Raw genomic sequence first — 23713 nt, forward strand, 5'->3', positions numbered from 1 at the left:
CGTTTGAATAGCTAGGATGTCATTCCAGGAGCTCACTCGGAATGCGCCCTGCTTGTTGAACGGGTCACTTGGGGCTGGCCTGAGGTGCATGACGTCACCACGAGAGGGCAAGTGATCCTTCGATCAGCTCTTGTCAGGGGCTCACCCGAATGAGCACCGTGGGGACGCCCAGGAAGCTAATCGAACGCACCCAATCTGAACACAGACCCAGGGTTAGTCTGAACACAGACCCAGGGTTAGTCTGAACACAGACCCAGGGTTAGTCTGAACACAGACCCAGGGTTAGTCTGTACACAGACTTAGGTTAAGTCTAAACACAGACCCAGGGTTAGTCTGAACACAGACCCAGGGTTAGTCTGAACACAGACCCATGGTTAGTCTGAACACAGACCCAGGGTTAGTCTGAACACAGACCCAGGGTTAGTCTGAACACAGACCCAGGGTTAGTCTGAACACAGACCCATGGTTAGTCTGAACACAGACCCAGGGTTATACTGAACACAGACCCAGGGTTAGTCTGAACACAGACCCAGGGTTAGTCTGAACACAGACCCAGGGTTAGTCTAAACACAGACCCAGGGTTAGTCTGAACACAGACCCAGGGTTAGTCTGAGCTTGGCCCCAGAGTTGCACTGAACGCAGAGTTATACTGAACACTGACCCAACCCAGGGTTACTGAACACAGACCCAGGGTTATACTGAACACAGACCCATGGTTAGTCTGAACACAGACCCAGGGTTAGTCTGAACACAGACCCAGGGTTAGTCTGAGCTTGGCCCCAGAGTTGCACTGAACGCAGAGTTATACTGAACACTGACCCAACCCAGGGTTACTGAACACAGACCCAGGGTTATACTGAACACAGACCCATGGTTAGTCTGAACACAGACCCAGGGTTATACTGAACACAGACCCAGGGTTAGTCTGAGCTTGGCCCCAGAGTTGCACTGAACGCAGAGTTATACTGAACACTGACCCAACCCAGGGTTACTGAACACAGACCCAGGGTTATACTGAACACAGACCCATGGTTAGTCTGAACACAGACCCAGGGTTATACTGAACACAGACCCAGGGTTATACTGAACACAGACCCAGGGTTATACTGAACACAGACCCATGGTTAGTCTGAACACAGACCCAGGGTTATACTGAACACAGACCCAGGGTTAGTCTGAGCTTGGCCCCAGAGTTGCACTGAACGCAGAGTTATACTGAACACTGACCCAACCCAGGGTTACTGAACACAGACCCAGGGTTATACTGAACACAGACCCATGGTTAGTCTGAACACAGACCCAGGGTTATACTCAGCACAGTCCAATGGTCACACTGAGCACAGACCTAGGGTTAGTCTGAACACACCCTTGGTCTATGTCAGTCAGCCTGGGATATGCTGAATAAGTTCCAACCCTGGTTTCATGGTCAGTGTAACCCTGAGTCTGTGTCCTCCAACCCTGGGTCTGTACTTAGCCAAGCAGATGGATCCTCATCTCACTGATTCATTGCAGACTGTACATCAATAAATTAAACCCCTGAACAACTCCGCAGTATTAAGACATCAGCATTAATATTACATTAGCAGATTGCATAGTAAATAGCAAATTCATCTCCTATCCTATTTTGCTTTGTCTTTCCATCGTTAAACTTGTCTGGTTTTTCCTGACGCAGTGAACATTTCTGCTGGCATGTACTCTGTATATATTGGTTATATACATCTGTACCTTCCTTCTTGCATATTGCTCTGGGTATGAACTGCTTCATTTCACATCAAGAATCTGTCTCCAATCACATCTTACTCAATCCTACCCTAAGGTCTCTGCTACAAATCTAAGTCTTGTTTTCTGACTTTCTTATATCCAAAGGCCTCGTTCCAACACATCCTCTCCATACCGTCCTAATCTGACGTACTGTGAAGCCTTTTCCTCAAGCCTGTCTAACTCTCACACCTTCAGACCTCTTCCCTGTCTCATGGATCTTAGTGTGCCACACCCGTAGGCCTTCTCCATTTACATGATCTTTCCTTAATGATGTTCTTTGGTTGCCTATCTTACTTTCCTGAATTGGGGGTCGTTTCTTGCCCATCACACGAACTGGAAATGTCCAGCCCACCCTTTCTTCCAAATCACACTTATCAGCCCTTCGGATTTGGTAACCTGTTTCTTTCCTCAATCACATCCCATTGCCTGTGTCTGTTCTAATGTTAAACTCCTTCCTTGGGTACCCGCCTTTTTTTCTCCTCACACCTATCTAAACTCCTTGTCTCCTCTCTTTCTGTTTTTAGATCATCTTAAAGCAGGGAGTCAAAGCAACCCCAGCCTCATTCAGATTTGGTCCGATGTTTCTTTCCTCAATCACATCCCATTGCCTGTGTCTGTTCTTATGTTAGACTCCCCTACTCGGGTACCCGCCTTTTTTTCTCCTCACACCTATCTTAACTCCTCGTCTCCTCTCTTTCTGTCTGTAGATCATCTTGAAGCCGGGAGTCAAAGCAACCCCAGCCCCTCATTGATTGATGATGTGGTTGTGTCCTGAGTCCCAGTGTGACACTCTTGCGGACGTGATTATGATATTATGATTCTGTCTTCACACCTTTATGGCAGGTTTAGCTTCCCCTCTTTGCAGCTGATGATGAAACTACATCTGTGTTTTCTTCTCTCCGGGTTCTAAAGGAGGTAAAGCCTCGTCTTGGACCACTTGGGAGTTACTCCAGGTGCGACATTCACTACTTCTTCTTCTTCATCCCCCTCATCATTAAATGCTCTCTTTAAAACAGATGGACAAAGTTAAATATTCACTTTTAGGAGCTGTCCGCTTTATAGGAGTGTAGTCTTATTATGAGCCAACTTTTTTTGTAGAGCACAGGTCTAGTGTGGCTTTAATTCGTTGACAGAATGTGGATAATTTATTCAAGTGTGGTCAATAATTTTGCCTTTTTCTTTTTTTTAATAAACAAATTAAAATGATGAGAGTCACAATGAAACAAGAAGATAAAACACAGGGATGTAGTTTAGTGCATTTCTGATTTTTCACATTCATTTTTCTCATTTATAATTCTCTTGAGAATGAACACTATTCTGCATCATATCAGTGAATTAAAGACACTCAATAGAGCACTCGAACCAACACAGGTTTTGTATAGATTTATAAATTACTGTAAATATTAAATATCAACTTGTGTATCTATAGCATGGAACTCAAGTCTCATAATGTCATGGCAACATGCCATTATAATTACTTGATGGTTTTATAATTTCTGGTAACGAGATTGGATGTAGCCTCGGTTCGCAATGGCACCCAGCATACCAACATTTCAACTTGCATTCATTATACATAAGAGCTACACACATGCCATTTTGAATTTGATCGGCCTGTGTATTTTTTACATGGTTATGCTTCAATACACATGAGTGTGGAAGACAAAATCCTGGAAACGAGGATGGGAAAAAGTTTCATCATAACACCAAAATATTAATGAAGGATATGACGGTATGATCGCCAGGATGGAGAGCTGTGTTTGTATTATTTGTCACAGATTGATAACTCCTACAAAATGATGTGTCACAGATTGACTTAAAAATTCAAAAGCAAGGAATTGTGTGATTGAGTGTGATTGTGTGTGGACGGGGTCTCGCACAAGCATAAAAGAAAAGGTAAATCATGGGACTATAATGAGGTATGATGAGTAGATTTTATATTTAGGATAAAACGAGAATTTCACCATTAAAAATTAACTCCTTGTAAAACTATATTGTAAAATAAATATTTTTTTAAATTAGTGTTTTTATCGTTGGCTAAGGCTGCCTTGATTTGTCCTTTTACCTCTGTAAACATTCGTAAAATAGAAACAATTTTGAGCTTACATTTATTTTTGTTAATAAACAATGACAATATATTACTTTGTTTAAACAAACAAAAGCCAGAGGTAAGGTGCATTTGTGTAACTTAGCCATTCCAAAATGAAGTGACTTTTTGTTATAACCCCTCTTACCCGTCTTGCTGAAAGCCTTCATTATGAATCATTCCAAATCTCTTTTGTTTCCGTTTTTATTTTGATTCCTGGCATTTTGAGAAAAGACTGAATAAATATCAGGTATGTCTGGATTGAAAGAGGAAAGAAGCAAACCTCAGCTCTGCAATGCCCCCTTCATGGCTTCCTTTGTTTATCTTAGCTGGGATCTGCCCCCAAATCCCTCCATTAACTTGTCCCATAAGACGTCTTATAAGCCACTTTGTCAACATCACGTGTAAGGCCACTTAGATGGATATTGTGCTGTATGTCTCTTCATTTTGTTTGGATTCTTTAGAATTCTTCAGAATTCCTTGAGACTGCTCGGAAATCAGCCATTTAATGGCGAAATATATAAATGAAAGGATTTGGATTGCATTTTGATATAGAGCTTCCCTTTGCTGGAATCTTTGTCTGTGATTGCTGAAGAACGGGAGGCATTGTGAGAGATGTATTTTCATATGAAGTTTACGAATTGTGGTCATTATTGTTTAAAAGTTTGAAAAACTTGATATTATAAATGGATTGATATGAAGTAGTTCCATAACTCAAAGTCCGTATGGGACTACATTTAGTTCTATGAAAATAAAACATGATTCGAAATAGACCTCGGTAATGCCGATAGCGCTTTATAAACTGCAGAACTCAATTTTTAAGTTTTTACATTCACGATATGAGCGTGAAACATGCTATGGTGTGGTGTATTTGGGGTGTAGGCTAAGGTTGGTGGCTGGGTTGCAGGCTATGGTGTGTGTGTTGGGTGTAATTCTGCTCTCACACTGTGGAGAATATGCTAGCGAATGTGCTTACGAATGGAAATATTTGACAATCGCAACCTTCGCCGTGACTTCGTAAGCGTTGGTAACTAATTCGGAACGTTCACAGGTCATTCTCCACCTCCTTATGAAGATCGGTCAATTCAGGAAGCGCTTTCATTTCGGTCATTCGCCTTCGATTTCCGTAAGCATTGGTAAGCCATTGGTAATGGTAAAGCGCGCATAAAGCATTGGCAACTTTCTAAAGGCATTGGCAAGCGTTGGTGAGCATTCGTAATATATTCGGAAGATATTGGTAAGGAGAGGGACGACCGAGGGGTGAGACCGATATGAAAATATTTACTGTCCAATTGCATTTTGGGGGGCGAATTCACCGCGAAGTTCAAATATTCATATTCGCAAGATGTTCACCACAGTTGTGAGAGCAGCATAACGGTTCCTTTTTTTCATTTGAATTCTGGAGCTGATGAAATTGAAGACACCATTAAAGCCAGTGGACACTATTGGTAATTGTCAAAGACTAGCCTCCACAGTTGGTTTATCTCAACATATGCATAAAATAACAAACCTGTGAAAATTTGAGCTCAATCGGTCATCGAACTTGCGAGATAATAATGAAAGAAAAAACACCCTTGTCACACAAAGTTCTGTGCGTTTAGATGGTTGATTTCGAGACCTCAAGTTCTAAACTTGTGGTCTTGAAATCAAATTCGTGGAAAATTACTTCTTTCTCGAAAACTATGGCACTTCAGAGGGAGCTGTTTCTCACAATGTTTTATACTATCAACCTCTCCCCATTACTCGTCACCGAGAAAGGTTTTATGCTAATAGTTATTTTGAGTAATTACCAATAGTGTCCACTGCCTTTAAGCTCGAAATATTTATCAAGCCACATTAAAGACACTGAACACTGTTGGTAACAGCAAAGACCAGTCTTCCCACTTGGTGTATACATGTATCTCAACAAATGCATAAAATAACAAACCTGTGAAAATTTGAGCTCAATTGGTCGTCGAAGTTGCGAGATAACTACATGAAGGAAAACAACCTTGCCACATGAGGTTGTGTGATTTAAGATGCTTGATTTCGAGACCTCAAAATCTTATTCTTAGCTCTCGAAATCAAACTTTGTGTGGAAAATTGCTTCTTTCTCGAAAATACGTCACTTCAGAGGGAGCGGTTTTTCACAATGTTTTATACCACCAACCTCTCCCCATTATTCGTTACCAAGTAAGGTAACCATATTTAAATTATATGGGGCCCAGACTTATATATTCACCACCAGCATCAGTTTCATGGGACAGTGGAGCAACAATATGAGGGGGCCGACAACTGAGTAAAGATACGGGGTGCTGGACGCATGCCATGGTCGCTTTATTCGCTCTGGTGTACAATATTGTATTATACCATTATTGTAATTTCTATATATGAGGCGTACGGACCGTTGTATTGTGCTGCTTCAATAACATAATTAATTGATGGATGAATACAACATACCAGCAAATAAAGTTGAGAGTTTTTTTTATTTTATAAATGAGTGTTCCGTTTTCCTGTTTTTTAACACCGTCATTATTCCAGTATTTGTACAAACATTCTTAACCCAAACTATGGAAAGCTATTGTTGTGATTGTCTTGGTTTGGGGTCACCTGCATGACTTTTCTGAAGAAAAAGCTATTTAATTTTCTGATAACTTTGATGATTTTGTTGATCAAGATGAAAAGCTGGCATCTTTTTTCGTTTTTATTTCAATTTGTTTTCTAAAAGCTAAAGTTATTATAATTAGATCTGCCGAATAAAATGGATGTTTTGATTCCTTTTGATATGCCTCCTGGCTTTCGGCTACAGCTTTGGCTACGACTGCTGTGGTGATCTAGTCGTAACCATAGTCGCAGCCGCTGTTGAAAAGTGCTTGAGACAGACTTAAAGGCACTATATTGGTAATTACTATTGGTAATTACTCAAAATACTTGTGAGCATAAAACCTTATTCATAAATACCCCTGACAGTTTGTCTACTCCTGTTCGACCCTGCCGTCTTTAAACGTTCGTGTAAGAATTCGTCGCTACCCTGTATTCCCTTACTTGGTACATGTATAACGATTAATGGGGAGAGGTATAGCCATTATATTCAAGTTTAATTCATGTTCTTAGTGTCTGGATCCGTTATGATTATCATGTTAACATCGGTTAGTAATCAATCAATGTTGTGTTTTATACAAAGATATCTTTTTGACAGCATCACCGAATTCTATACCCCCCTAAGGCAAAACGCTGAATTAACAATGCATGATTTATACTCGTCAAAAATTCACAGAAAGTTGAGGGCATCTTTTTTTGTCGAAATCATACTTAGACGAACAATTAATAAACTCTCAACATTATTTATGATTTATTGTAAAACTATAATAATCCCATTGATAGTATGATATTTTTCTTTAACGTTGCTGTTGTGAGGCATGATTTCACGTGTCATGTTGTATGACTTATGGTCCAGATGGTTTGTGACCATCTGGTTTACAATAAAATAAAATAAAACAAGCGAGTCAACGGTCACCCGACCTTTTATTTTTCGTGAGACCTGGCTATTGCATTGGGTCAGAATTGTTTTTTGCCCAAATCAGCGTCGAACCCACCCAATTCATTCATATGTGGTTCAAATAAGGGTCAAATTCGCTCAAATTAATTAATAAGGGATGTTAAAAAAAATATATATATATTGCATTGTAAAATTGCTGGGACGTAATGCCAATTACATTTCTCACAGACGTCCAAAAGGTCTCGTTTGCTTTCTTTGTCCATCTTTTCCCTTCTTACTGTGTTGTATCCACCGAATTTTGGAAGGTACCCGCCTCTTGCCCCCCCCCCCCCCTCCCTCCCACCTCGACTCGCACCCCTACTCTCTAACTGCAAAAGAGCCATACGAGGGAAAACTCTCTTTCGAGTGGTCTTCCACTCATTTAGATTGAAGATTGCATCTTTTCGAGTCATTTTTCACTCTTCCCTGGAGTGAAACCCCTCTAAAATAGTGAAATAACCACCACTCTTTTTAAAGAGCCATTTGAGGGACAGCTCGAAATGATCAAGAGTGGTGTTTTTCACTCTTTTACATTTTAGAGAGTACATATATATAAATCCATTTATTCGCAGGTTTATTTTACTTTTTGCTTTCACGTCTGTTAATTAATAATCAATTTTGTACAGGATTTATAACCCGTTCTCTCCACAGGAATGATTTAACATATTTCCCCTTGACTGTATTCCCCTTTGGACTTAACATAAACACTGGTGTTAAATAACTTCTCATTACCCCCCACTTCACTTCTGCCTAAGAACTTATATGTTGTATATATTCTGTACATAAAGTATAAATTAACCTAGTTTAAAGTTGTTTTTATAAATTCATCACTGTAACTATCTGATGTAAGTAACCCCCCCCCCCCTTTTTTCCACAGGTCCCTCATACCTATTTTTAAGTCATCATACCTTGGATCTTGCTTTTCTTATTAATTGACCATTGTTAGTTGCATCATGATGCAACTTGCTCGCTAATCCTACCCTTTCATGTCTCCCTGCATTGTTGTCGAACAATACATTTACCACTTTTATGGTCCAGTAACCCTTCCTTTCATTCTAAACATCCTTTGTCCTCGCCACTTCACTCCTATTGGTTCATAGCCACCAATATTGTTTCTGAAATAGAAACTTTGATTGGCTGGTATTTTCCCGCTTCTTTCTGGATCCTTTCCTTAATCCCTTTCCCCCTCTCTTTTTCTATAAATGGATATGTATTTGTTCGTACTTGTTTTATGCCTCTGAAGAAGGTCCGGATTGGATCGAAAGCTAAGGCCATCTACCCTATTCATTATAAATCCAGTTCTATTTACACATCATTCCGTAAGCATGGTGTATACACCTCTGTGGTTGAACAAGTTGATCTCGGTGACAAGTATTATGAGAGGCGGTAATGCCTCTATGGGAAGCCATAATTAATTAACTCCCTCCCCTGCATGCCGATCGATCTCTCTATAGGTGTCTACCAGTCCACTAGATTTCTAATCAAGTTGGATATTATAAGGCTGAGAAAAGTTGCATCCATTAAGCACCTGTTACTGATTGGGTTATGATTCTTATCTGGCTAGTCAAACACAGTACCCGATTACGAAGCTTTCGATTTGCGAATGACGTAAGCACTATTTCGCTTTGGTCTTACCATGGAGGTAGTCTCACGCAGGATTATATTTGATTGGAGAAACAGGAACGGAGTCACAAAGTAAAAACACAGTATAACAGCGATGTCATGTGAAATATGTTTTTATTTATTTAACTGATTGTCTGTTAATATTGATTGATGATACAGATAAGTTAATTCGTATTGTTAAACTTCTTTTAATATACCCTCATTGTCTGCACGGATTGTCATGTTAAATAGCTAGCCCAATATCTCAACGATCAATTTATCACAAGCCAAAAACATACAACTTGCTTATTGAGAAAATAATGCCAGGTTTCTCACATCAGCAGCCAAGTTTTCACGTCGACTGTGGAACGTGATTTTGTACCACTTCCTTCTGCAATAACCCAATAACACAATAAAAACATGTTATTATAGCGTCTCTTTGGCTTTGGCAATACGCAAAAGGATTTCACTTAACTGGAAATTCAAATGCACATTTCTTACCCTTTTCAGTTTTATTCTTAACATGGTTTTGAACTTATGACTTCACAAACTGGATTGAGTACTGAGTTTATTCAACATTCAACCAAGGCATTGTTTAATCAGACCATGATTTGTGTTTGATTTTCAAGAAACTGATTTTTCGAACGTAACAACAGACAAATAAGTTCTCCAAAGTATATAGTTCTCCCGTTTTTGTGTTAGTTCTTTAATTTGCGTATTCTGCCATTTTTTCCTCGCGGTTTTTTTGTCGTCAGTATGTTGTAATTCTCTTGTGTTCTGCCATTGTTCTACAACTCTGACCAATAATCCTCTTTCATTTAATGATATTCATAAACACGTCATCTTATTGGTGGGGAATGTTTTTGACTTAAACATTATAATAATTTGTAAATAGTACTTGGTGGGGAACTGGAATTATAGTAGCTACTTTTTATCATCAACTACAAAACATAAACATGTTTAATCTGGAACCGAACAAAATCGAAGCCAGTAATAAAGCCAGGACCATAAAGATCCACATCTGAATGCAACAATTGCTCAACAACATAAGGTTGGGAACCAGACGTTACATGCACGTATAATAATTCATATTTGGTAAATATATTACAATTTTCAACAATTCTTAATATGTACAATATATCTATTATACACATCGGGTGTTGTTGGCACTGTTAGATTGCCTTTTCATTCCACGTTCAATGTTCTATCACACACACAATGCGTGATTGCAAAGGTTTCCCGTTTGGAAAATGACGTAATGTACATCACGCAGCATCTTTGTAATGACGTCACTCAGTCGCCATTGTTCACCATGTCCATTATCATAATCAGTTTTTTTTTTCAAATATTGCGCAAGTCGTGTTCATCACGTGACCATCATATGCTTATGACTCCAAACATGGCGGATGTGGTCCTTTCTTGGTCGGGATGTTGTGTCTCGAAGTGTCGACGAAGATCAACCTTGCGTTGGAACGCTCTGCCGCAGATCTTGCAACCAAACGGCTTGTACCCCGTGTGTTTCCTGCTGTGTGTGATGAGGTTCGAAGATTGACTGAAGGCTTTTCCGCACACCAGACATTTATGTGGTTTCTCACCTGAAGAAGGAGATACAAAAATAAATATCATAAGAAAACTGTTCAATATCAAATTGCCAATGATATAATCAGGACTAGTGGAGTCAATAGGTTTATCATTGGTGTGTGTAAACCTACCTAGAAACTTAATAGGATGGTGCGTTGACGTCATTGTATACACAATGTAATTCGTGTATGGTCAGTCAGGGAGCATTACAATTGAAATTGTGTCAAAGTCGTGAACTTCTGTCGATGGGTCTTGATCAATGCATTACTCAGCCACTTTACAATCAAGCTCCCTTCACAAAAACACTCTCGGTGTATTTCTCAATCATCTATTGTCTAAAAATACCCCCAAAACGAAACACATTGGTGACTCCTAGTGGATCATGCAACTCGAGTAGTTTTAAAACCCCTTTGTTTAACCACACCGTGAACTTTTAGGGGGCCCCACGCCTATTTTGGAGTGGCTTTAAAATCGTGAAGTTGCTGATTCACAATAGATTAACACAAATCAAGTTTAAATTTGATGAAAATGTCTTCCTTGTTTTGAAACACAATTAACAACCAACTAAAAGTGGTTCCTTAAAATAGTATCGAACAATTGAAAAGTACATTTCACTTCATGTACTGGTTGGTTTGACTCAATCTATAGAGCCATTATAAAATCACTGTTGATATTTCTGTTCTTCAAAATGCTCTTAAAACAAGGAAGGATCGGATTTAAAAAGGTATGAAACCTACAATTTATCGCCGCGTTTAAGAGAACACGCAATCGGTTTACCAAAAAAAAAACATACCGGTAGAAATTGTCGGCATATTTTTTTGTTATTATGAAAGTTATATTATAAGATAACGAAGTATGTCTGGTGTTTTGTTTTGAAACGCGGGTACAAAATCCGATCACAGTAATTTCCAGCCGACGAAATTATGGGGCAGATGTTAAAACGACTGTCTCTTGGGTGACAGCGTGTGACAAGAAGGCACCGTTACACGGATTTCACCCAAATTTAGCGGCAACGGAGGTTTGTAACCAATTTTAGAGGGTGTTCTAGCGTGTAGAGTCGGTTGAGCTAGTGGGGGCTGTTGGTGCGTTTGTACCGGGCAAGCCTTGCGGCGTGCCTAGGAGGTGTCTTGCCACTATGCGGTGAGCTGCTCCCCGGCCCATCTCGCTCATCTTTCGCACTCGATTCATGCATGCGCAAATTTAACAGCAAAAAGCCAACACTTCTCAAGTGTAAGAATCAAGGAGATGCTGATATAAGATGGGCGTCTTAATTCTTAAGTAATAGTTGCTAAGTCACTTGTGACGATGGGGAAGTGTCTGTTTGTTTCTCGAGGGAGTCGAAGAAACTGTTTTCCCGTAACTAATGCCATACAGCTGCGGTACCCGATACGACGGCACACTGCTGAACCGTGCAGTGGGTAGATTCATCGGTAGGGGCACAGCGAGGATGGTCCGGTGCACTGCGGCTGGGTCGCGGACGTTACGGTCGGTCGGCTTTGCCACCTGCCGAGGGGGAATGTCGTTGTCACAGATACGATGTCTCACGTCACCCGCTTGGTGTAAACCTTTATGGTTAGACGTGTTACTTGGTAGTCCCACAGAGACGCTGAAGATATTGCATGGTAACTTGGGCGTGCAATGGCTGTCGTTTTGCCGACATTTTATGCTAAATTGTTCACAATGATCTCAGACCTTCTGTTTGTACAGGTCAAATGATTCAAATTAACCCATCAGCAAACCCACTCTATCGCTAATAATGAATCCATAGGAGCCAAGATCACAGAAAGGGTTTAGATGTCAACCACCATGCCCCTTTGAGGGGTCAACCTATACCCGCTTTCGATTCTAGTAAGCAACAAAGCGTACTAGAGTAACACTCCGACCCAGTAACACTAAAAGAGTCAATGACTTGGGCTTAAAAGTACAATAAACCGATGAGTGCAACTTATTGTTAGAGAAACAGAGGACAATAACCCATCGTGGGATATTTCAAATCAACGTTGGTTTCATTTAGAACTGTGGAAAAATATGAGGGTTGGACTTCATTGTATTCCCCAAATGAATTGACATCGGCACGTGTATCAATGGAATAGGTCTGAAGTTGGCCGGATTTATGCTGGTTTTAAAATTTCCTGACAAATCGTGATTTTTTGAACTGGGTTGGTTTCACGGGAAATTTTGGTAACCATGAGGGTATGGGTTCAGGTTTATGTCCATGAAAGTATTGAACTGATCGAATCGGAACGTACGTCGTACGTTATTAAAAGCAGAGGTGTAGAACGTGTGCGGGACTTATGCTGGTTTTAAACAATGTAGGTTGGGTGTTCAGCTAGATTGTAGAGTAGTAAAACAGAGTATACAACCCAGATGAATTGGAAACGATTCAATAATAACCGTTCTTTAATCAGGCTAGGTTGAGGCTCTAGACTGCGACAGACATCGCGATTGGAAGGCAGATTTATCATGCAGAGCTACTGGTAGCATTTTAAATGATATTATAGATACCATAAACCCATAATCAACTATAACTTATTATTACATTGGGTTATAAATCAAGCTTGACTTTAATCGGCCCAAGCTTAACTATGGAACAATAAGACGGACGCAACATATCCTTGGTTGAATGTATTCACTTCCTATAGATCTACATCATCCTTCAACCAGATTGCCCGTCCTCATCATTTCTCCATCCCTCCTCCATCCTTCCTTTCTTCCCGCCCTCCCGGAAAACGATACTCATCTTGCCACTTAAAGATCACTCAAATAGCTTCCAGAATTATAAGTTAAGCACCCGATGACTATTTCATGTACCATATTCCCATTGTCGCTTCATCAAACATAACTGAGTCCAAGTTCCTGAATGACAAGTTAAGCACCCGATGACTATTTCATGTATCATATTCCCATTGTCACACCATGCATCAAACATAACCAAGTCCAAAATAATTGTTCGCCCATCGCTTATACATTTACTTTTAGTTCCATTGAGCTGAATTGTAGTGTTGTTTAGTAATTTTTGAAATGAAAAACAAATTGCAATTTCATGCACTCAACATGTCATCAGTTTCACAATTGGGCTAAACCCAATGATTGCATGATTGTGTAAACCTTAAGTCTACATAAATGACTGTCCAATTACTCATATTAAGCCAATGATGAGGGCCACCATACGTTTCTTTAATAGCTTGAATTTTAAATCAACTTTACACCGACTCATTATCTTTCAGTTAAAATCTGGCAGTTATGCGGGAGTTCGTTGTTAAATGCTCCAACCACAAGATATTTGCGTGATTAGTCCACGTCAGTTTTGAGAGCCTGGTGTCCAATACTGGCCTGTTCTACACGACTAGACATTTTTTCAAAGTGCAGTTCAAACGCGCTCATAAATAAAGTAAATAAATATGCACTGTTTAGCCTTCGAGAAAGACTGTGCTGAAGAGTCACTAACAATTTGTTGCGCAAATAAATATAAGTTAACAAAACTTTCAGACGAACTCTTTTGGAGAATGAACAAAACTATATAGTAAAGCAAATCTTCCTTGTCAAATCCAAAATGTTGAAGGAACACGTTGCCTTGGATCGGTCGAGTTGGTCTTTGAAAGGCGTTTTGTGACTGTTTGTTATAAAATGCATATGGTTAGAAAGATGATGTAAAAGTAGAATACAATGATCCACACAAACATGCCTCGAAATTGCGTGGTTTTCTTATTACCTCGTCCAATAACACGGTCGGCCATTTATGGGAGTCAACATTTTGACTCCCATAAATGGCCGACCGTGTTAGTTCGCGACGTAAAAGGAAAACCGTGCAGTTTCGAGTGATACTTGTGTGGATCATTATATTCTACTTTTACATCATCTTTCTAACCATATTATGCATTTCATAACAAACGGTTTAAAACGCTTTTTATAGACCAACTCGTGTGATTCATGGCAACGTGTTCCTTTAAGTAATTTACTAATGTTTCATGGACTTAAGGTTCAGTGAGCATAGTTTAGCTTTTTTAGAAAAAAAAAAAAAACCAAGACACATATTGTGCGTTTATCAATTATTGGTATAGACAGCTTGATCAGCTTTTATGATTTAAAAAAAGAAATACATAATATGCACTTTGTTAGGGTCTTCTAAGTGCTGCATTCCTTCCTTTTAAAGGAGATTACAGACTTGAGATTGAAGTGAAAGTCTATAATTGAGGTTTTTCATTCCTTCGTCATGCAATGGTTACTTTACTGTGGAGCTGTGAATCCAATTTGTGAATTGATGCAACGGCCAACATGTGGTAACTAAGCTTACGTATTCAATAAGAAATGTAGGTACATGGAAAGAAGAAAAAAGTAACAATAGAACTACATGAGTGCTTGGGGTCGGTCAGTCCCCCTTTACAACCATGGCTTGATCCTCTTTTCATCTTAAAGGCTTTCTTCCATGGAAGGATTGTTGAGATTTGGGGGAGTTGTGGTTAAACCTCTTTCCGTGTATGGACCACAACAAATCTTAGAGACGGCGTGATTGCGTTAAATTGATGCCGTGTTTAGACGTGATTGCCCGGGGTGGGTCTGAGGGAGGTACCAGGTGACTAATGAACTTAGTATTGTATTAGAGCTCTTCTGTGGGATGTGTCTTTATGTAACTTCTTGACCACCAAAACAGAAGCCCTTAAATCTTTAATGAGAAGGCTATGTACAATGAAAGTACAGAGCCCTAATCTTGTCCAGTCTTCAAGAAAACTTGTTGACGTGTATGTTTGTTTCTTCTTGTATCATTGCACTCAAAGATTACATCCACCACTGGAATGAACGTCTTAAAGGAGACAAAAAGGGCTGTGGAATGAATGACGGGTGCGGAAACTCAAAACCCAACATGAGAAAACAAGGGGAGCGGATGCTCCAACAATGGTGCATTATTGATGAGTTATTCCCAAGGAATACCAAGGCAAAGCCAATTGATTTCTGTTTGGGTGCTTCAAGCCCTGGTCGATACCTAATTCTCATGCCCCGGGCATTTTGAGCCTTACAGAACCCATTTCCTGTTGTGGGTTCTACACGATTTAAGTGCATTACGCCACCTACATCCTGACTGATCCTCTTTTTTTATTCAAAAGATGATATCACCACATGGGCTTGAGAATGTCTTTTCCCACCGACAACCAAAACGTCGAGATAAGTGCAGATGTCCGAAATGGCGTACAAATAATTCCTGTTGTCAGTTTTGAGTTACGTCTTGTTTTCGTCTGTTGTTTTATGTCAGGTCATATCGATATTTGTTATATATGTTGTGATTTGTTACTTCCATCCTTTTGGCTTTATTGACAGTTTATGTTAATTGTAATCAGTCAATGAATGGAAGCCTTTTATAACAATAATAAAGACTTGATTGCAATCATACACAACTCGTATTTTAAGACTCTTGATTAGTAGATGTTGCCATGGCAATGAAAGCAAATCAGATGTTGATATTAGTGGCTATTGATGTCTGTGTATCCTTAAAGATCTTAACACCAACAATTAGAAATATTATAAGCTCCATATTTGTACTTAATTAATCTGTTCAGCAGAGAATATTGTTAGTGATGCAACACTGCAAAAAAACCTGGTGTTTAACTTGACATTGGTGTTGTCACATATAGATACCAAACAAAGATTCAGAATTTACATCAAAGGGTTTTAAAATGAGACTTATTTCTGGCAACACGATTTTATCGGTGTTATTTCAACACCCTTTGGTGTTAATGTTGTTCGTGTAAATCTTTATGACAACACACTTGGTGTTAGTTTTAACACTCTAGTTTTTTGCCACTGTTTGTTTTGATGTGTTTTTAATGCTTACCTGTATGGATGTAGGTATGTTTCTTCATGTCTGATTTCTGGTGGAATCTTTTGCCGCAATACTCGCAAGGATAAGGTCTTGTGTCAGAATGTATCAGCATGTGTGTAGACAGTGTTGAAGATCTTTTGAATGTCTTGCCACATTGCTTGCAATGAAACGACCTCTCTTGACTATGCACTGCCCGGTGTTGGCTCAAACTCACGGCATGTCCGAAGGTTTTGTGGCACAGATCGCAGGCGTATGGTCTCTTACCGCTGTGCGATCGGCGAACGTGAACTTCAAGTCCGTGCGGTGTACTGAAGACTTTATTACAGTCTTGGCAGGTGTAAGTGCCATGTTGACCGGGGGAACCACAGAGCGGTGGCGAGGGGGAGAACAGCTTCCTCTCGGCTCGGAACTCTTCTGGATCGGACGAATATCTTCTCTGGAGAGGAGGGCGTTCCATGCCGATGAAAGGGTGTTGTCGCAGCCCAGCTGCACCAGGGAGGGATGGTACGTAAGCAGGTATCCCTACCCCAAGTTTAGCTCGGTACCAGTTAAGATCATCAAGCGAGAAGGATTTCAGAAGGTCTTTTTCGATTTGTGCAAAACGAGCTCTGTATACGTCGGTATAGCTGAGGCGGCCATCTTTCAACAGCTCGGATATTTCACGGCTGATGAAACCTGTATAGTGAGATGGGGGAATTGACATATTAAAGCATTAAATCGTGTTATTAAAAGCTGCCGCGTTGACATGCGGGTTGGTGTAGAGTCACCTGAGAGATTGTGTCATATTGAGAAGTGCTGACATGGGTGTAAGGGTTTACTCCTTCAACCAAATAACTTGTTCAGTCTGGGTGAAAGTAAATAAACTGGAGCGTCAAACAGTGGAAGGAAAATAAACTTTGTCTAAAGATTTTGTTTGAAATTCTTGAGTTGATGTCTTGTAATTTGATTCAACGCTTGAAGGCCCATCCAATCAGGAAACATCAACCCTCATTGAACACAAAGTCTTTGCGGAGTACCGCCATATAGCTTTTTAATTAACCTGGGCATTTTTCAATGTGGAGTTTTTGTATAAACACAAACGCATTGAGTTTAATGACTTTACTAAAACTCATTCCTAGTCTTAGATAAAGTAGGCCGTCTATCTGACTCGTTCAGGGCCGAGATGAACCGCGGAGAGTGGCAAGGTATTAGACAATGCCACAAACGAACAAACATATAAACAACTTTACCGTAACGGAGGCAAATATTTATAACTTTTTAACTATTTTTTTAAAAGTACTTTATAGTGTTTTACATGTGTGCGTATATGAGGCTCTATATATGTTTTTGTTTCGAACTTATGATAGAGATGATTAAGTACATCATTTAAAACCACCCAACATGTCAAAAATTTAATCACACTGTCAAAGTAGTGCGAACTTAACAAATCAAAAACAAGAAATCCGCAGTGACAAGTTTTGTGTTCCATTGCAGCGCATTCTAAACTAATAATTGTCACTATCTATAATTGACATTTTCTCCAGCCTAGTAATTTCGACATGTCCTCATCTGTTTTTCTCATTATTTTTCTGAACCGGGCCATGGTTTTAATTGATCAAATCCTATGCAATCAGTGCCCGAATGTCAACACGCAATAAGTCGCTTAAGGAATAAAACATGGAGATATATAAAGCTCCCGAAAGCAAACGAAATCTGTAGTGGTTAGCGGGGCGAGTCGGTGCCTAGTCAGCTCCGAGATTCCCTCCATCAGCCATTCAACGAAGCACGGCGACCAGTCTCGGTGCTTTATTAGTAGCTTACTTTATACATACTCTATAAGAGAGCATGTTATACACATTATGGGGGTTTGTGTGGGTTTGCGGGAATTATAAGTCAACTATTGCGTGTTTGTATATATGCACTGGTAATCATGCGTCTGTCAATTTGACTTTATAGAAACTCTATAAACCGCATATGCCATAATCGCTTTACAATAAATTAAGTGAAATGTAGCTTCAAATAAAAGTGCGTTTTATGATTTTCTTTTATATATTTTAGAAGGCACTTATTTCATATTTTATATCTTCTTCGGATCCATATTAATATAAAATATATCAATCTTTGCATTGTCGAGACTAGTTACGAATACCTTATCAACAATAGTCAACAAATTGCAAATTTAATAAAACAAAACAAATCGAATCGAATCGGCTTATATAAGTTTTACGCGACGTAATAAATCAATGCGTTGGTATTTCACAAACAGATCGGGAATTAGCTTGAGATTTCAAGTCGAGCTTTCCCTTGGTTGCAATTCATCATATTCATAATGAGATAAAGTAATATTGTCTTGTCTTTATTCTCCGCTTCATTGAGAGATACGAGGTTGCATAAAGTCATGATTGCAATATATATGTGGGGTCATTTCATATCCACTTTCTACGGTATCTTGGTTGAGTTTTTGCAGCACACTAGGGATTCTTCATGACTTTGCCATCTTCGCTACTAATAGTTCATATGACCTTAAGACGAGGACGCATATCGCCTGAACATATCGAATTTGTCTCCCGCTATACCTCTAATTGAAACGTTTACTACTGTTGTTAAAGTATAAGCATGTCTAATTACATACATTGGCTTTTCCGGCGCTGTACTTGTGCGAGTCGTTGGTGATTGTTTGAGGAAAGCTATTAAACAACGAGCGAGCCGCGCTTGTTGATAGTGAGGGGGAAAGAGGGGGAGCGTAGACGGGTCTGAACGAGCCTCTAGACGGGGATAGATCTCGGTGTTACCCGCTGTAGCACACCCATGGGTCTTATTGGCGGTAATACAGATTTGTAAAGCACTCAAACCATTACCGAAACCCGTGTCATTTGCCAGTGTTGCAGTTGGCTTTGACTGTGTGTATAGATTGTTAGTGTACTGTAATTAGCCTGATTGTGGACCGACAGGGCTTTCTCAGAGCCAATAGCTCACGAGGGAGTTGGTGGGGGTGATTGGGAAGCTAGTGACTGATTTTAGGCTGTGATTATTAGTCGTCTTTGAAAGCATACAATGACTTATGGAAGTCATAAAGCATAGACAATGTGGAGTGTCATTACCATTAGCTGGCGGCGAGGGTATGTCGTAGCTTGAGATCTCACTCGGCCATCGTTGACTTGGACTACTGAGTGGTCTTGGTGGTGGGTAGCCAGGTGGTAAGGTGCAGGGGAGGATGGTGATGGGGCCTGGAATGGGACCTCTCCGGACTCCGTTGGTCAACTCCGATAAGCGCTGATCAATGCTCATCGTTGGGCTGTGTTGCTTGCCGGGTATTGCCGACTCCTCATACGGTCCGATGATCACAGCGCGTCCAATCTCCGGGTTGCTGCTAACGGGTAGCTCTGGGGAACGGAAAACGTTATTAAAACAGAATGGTGAAATGGATTGGCTGTCTGAAGGGCACGCAGGCGAAACGAAGGAAACGGCAATTCTTGATGAACGCAAACACTGGCTTGGCATGTCAATCTATAGAGAACATAACATGGTGTGTGTGAATTGACATAACATCGTGATGAACACACTCCTACTGTTGAGTATAGTGATTGAGAAATGGGCGGTTCGGACCAGGGTACCACAAATTAGCAATCATGCATTTAACACAATTGCGCGCCATCTTGACAAGAAAGTCAAATAATTGATGCTGGTGAAATATTGCCATCACTCTATGTAATACTGAATATAACATACTTCATCTTCATATAAACCTATCTCTTTCTCTTTATTGAGTTATGTTTTTTCAGTAAGTCGTTATGAATAAGCCTTCAGGTTGGAAATACATTAATAATGTCTTGAATATTGAGATGTCTCAACTGTTCTGACGGATAAGTTTTAAAGTTATCTATAATATTGAAGTTTATGGATGTATTTTCTCTTATTTGAACTGAAAAGGGAATCACACATACACAAAGATGATGCTTCTATTGGTTTCGTTTTACACAAAGAGATTTGTAATGTTGAGATAAAAATTTAATATTATACATCAGAAATAACGTTTGAGTTCAAATTTAAATCGTATTGACATAAGGCGAGTTTGTCTCCCTAAGTGCGTTTTACTCTCTATCCGGCTAGCAATAGGTGAACGGGCGAAGCTTTGCCGACTTAACTATTGATTGATTTTTCAAACGAAACCGATTCCACAAAAATGATTTCTGCTTAACCATGATAAAAGGCTGAGCTGGTTTAATAATTAAACTTTGCATTATTTGTTCCTGGAGGTTTTTTTTTACCCACAACTATAATGTGTTCTCATTCGTGACCATATCCAATAAGGTGAGGTGAGTCGTTTTGACGTTAATTTAAAACAAATTAATATAATTACGTGAATGCAGGTATCAGACAAATTGAAACGCTGAGTTTGAATATAGCTGCCTACCCGTATCTTGACATAATGTAACGGTCGTTTCTTTTAAGTACAAATTGTTCTTTTTTCAAATTTAATTTATTAGCAAATGTCCATAAACCATATGGTTGGAATGCAGTTTAAACTAGGCTCTCACTGATGCAAATAATTCGTTGCAGACAGACTCAACGGGATTGTAGTAGTAAAAGGCATTTAGGAGTGAAATTTTAATTGGCAAATGTTAATTAGTTTATTGTCATGAAATCAATTTCAATGAAAGATTTCCAAATGAATCATATTTTGGTTTGACAATGAGATTTGGGTGATAAAAACCACAGAACTATAGCTGGAAATTTCCCGTGCCAGCTGCCATGAAAGATCAACAAAGAAAACAAAAGCTAAAATTGTTCTGAGTTTGCGAAAGGGTTGGTTGGCGTTTGGTTCATTTCAACTCCATGGACTATTTACCTTGAGTCCTCAAGTGTTGTCAAAGCAATGGCTTAACCACGTGTAAAATCTTGGCTGATTATTTGGCATTATAAAACTTATATTATTTTGATGAGATATGATAGAATAGTGGAGATTATTGTCATGAGAATTAACCATCTGCTTGTCTCGCTGTGATTAATCATTAGAGTTATCAGAAATGATAAGTCAAATGGTTTTAGCCTAATAAGTTGTAATCACTCTAAACTAGAATAATAATGTAAAATACAGTTTTGTTTTAATTAGATGAAGGTAATTAGATAAATGGGATTTCATTTATCTCTTAATGATGCCGATGTCCTTTCACAGTTCCTTTGAAAACACAGAACTGTTCTCGGAGGACATTTCACGTAATATTTTAGATATTTACAATCAAATCATATAATTTCGGGGAAAAAAACATTTGACGCGTTTGAAATATTACAAGTATTGGAAAAAAATACTCTTTTCTCAACACCTGTTTAAATTGTCCGTAACCAAATTGTCAAAAACACATCGATTTATGTTCCATTGTCAATAATCAGAAGAGCGTTTCATGGGATCCGGGTTAAACTCAAGAAGGGAAGGACATTGTGATTTGTACGCGTCAAAAAGTCAATTATAAGCATGAGCACTTGATTTGTCTTTGCATTGGGTTTACCATGAGATTAGTATTGGTGCAATTGAGTGGAATATAACAGCCCGGATGCCCATGATGTTACCGCTGACCACCTGCCTGTGGCGCGGTAGTGCTAAGCGTGCCGTTACAAGATAAATCCCTTGGACTGTGGGGTGTCAGAGACTGTGCATACAATCAAATAGACCCGCTACTACTGTATGAACACCGTAAGTACACAGCGAATATACTCACTAAAAACTATTCTGTGATTCAAAATTTCTCATTCAACATATAGTGACGTTGGAATTCGTATTATTTATGGGAATACTTATAGGTTCGAAAAAAGGGGAAAAATGCATCTTGAAAACAGAATGATTAAGAACCCTTTATGCTTCTCTTGTGGAGAAAAGTTTGTGTATTAAAAAAACCCAATTGTCGACATTTAGAGTTTCAAAAGTTGGAATAAATTACAAATCAATATCAAGACTTGCAAAAAAACGAGCAGCTCAAAGTTAAATTAACATCAAATAGACCACACGTGTTCAATAATGAGAAATGACTCTTCGATTGGTCAAAATTTTCTTAAAATTGTTACTTTTTATAAGCTATACCCAAAAGCAACAACAACTTTTACAATGATCAATGCAGTAGAACTTCTCTGTAGGAAACATTAATTGTCGATACGCGAATTTTCATAGCTTGACAATTTGACAATGTAAAAAGGTTTGAGATCAAATGGTAATGTCATCGATACTGATTGATTATAAACAGTTTATATTAGTGCCATACAAATTTTGACAATTTAGAAGGTGACTTCACCTTACAAAGCCGTTGGAAATAAATTTAAGAAATGCACAATTTCGAATATGCAAATGTTAAAGCTCAATGGTTTGTCAGCAATAAGGGAATAAATAGCAAAGGCACTTTTTAGTTTTACCTTCCATTTTTTGTGCATTGTAAGAACAAATATTTCTTAAGTTGAAATTTGTCAAAGCACGTGAAGTAAGTTTTCAGAGCGTGTTTGTCTTACCTTTCTTCCTGGGCGTAACGGGCGTGAATGCACTGACCATTCTTGCCTCGGCATCCATACAAATTGCCGGGGCGTAAGTCACTTTCTTCCCCTTCGCTTTCACTAAGAAGGAGCGAGGCATTTTCTCCAGAGTTGCCGTCTTAATTTATCAAAGAAGAACTTCCAGGCTCTAGTGTGTCTTTACTTGTTGATGCGAGCAGAAGAAGTAAAGAGAAAGTCCTAACTCACTGCAATTGGTGTGATCATAGAGTAAGTGATAAAGTTGTTGCAAGTTGGACGGGCAAGCTATCCGGTGTTTAGCTAACATGTGAACTGACTTGAGGCCATAGTTTGATGAGACTAAATAGATGTTGGTCCGTGGTTGATGCTAGCCACTGATGGGGTTGCGTTAAATCTGATCTCAAGTTGGGACTGTGCCTGGTGTTAGTGCAGCTCTCACTTCATGATTATGCAAATGCAACCATAAGCCAATAACTCAGATTCATCTATACACACTGAATCTGCTGCTGGCATTCATTCAACACTGTATTGGTTGAATGGTATAAAAAAAAAACTATATACAACGTGTACAAAGTCTTCTTCAATGAACCGACGTTGTCATGCGGCAACAAAAGGCGCACTTCTAGTGCACCAGCCACAGTGGTGATACGCAGAGCAAATCAAGCGTAAAATCCCTAACTGGGCATGCGCTGCGAGAGGGAGGGGGAGGAGGAAACTACAATGAATAGACTTGAATTAGGCTGATTGGCGCTATATTTATTACATCAAGCACTACTTGCAACACGATGGAAACATCTAAATAAGACTTCAATAGACGAGATGAGTAAAGCGCCTGCGCTGACATGGCAGGTGCGTGTGACGTCACGGATGGAGCGGTCCC

At 39.4% G+C, this 23713-nt stretch overlaps 1 protein-coding gene across 1 annotated transcript; it reads right to left on the minus strand.

Moving 5' to 3' along the window:
- Window positions 1-9081: 9081 nt before the first annotated feature.
- LOC117303500 (zinc finger protein Gfi-1-like) lies at window positions 9082-23416 on the minus strand. The gene is made up of 4 exons (XM_033787724.1): window positions 22834-23416; window positions 19440-19721; window positions 16372-17034; window positions 9082-10558 (listed from the first exon to the last, which is right to left on the minus strand). The coding sequence occupies exons 1-4, from the start codon at window positions 22952-22954 to the stop codon at window positions 10341-10343; spliced, it is 1284 nt and encodes a 427-aa protein (XP_033643615.1). The 5' UTR covers window positions 22955-23416; the 3' UTR covers window positions 9082-10340.
- Between the last annotated feature and the right edge of the window lie 297 nt (window positions 23417-23713).

This window comes from Asterias rubens, chromosome 19 (genome assembly GCF_902459465.1).
Source record: "Asterias rubens chromosome 19, eAstRub1.3, whole genome shotgun sequence".
NCBI classification, from domain to species: Eukaryota; Metazoa; Echinodermata; class Asteroidea; order Forcipulatida; family Asteriidae; genus Asterias; species Asterias rubens.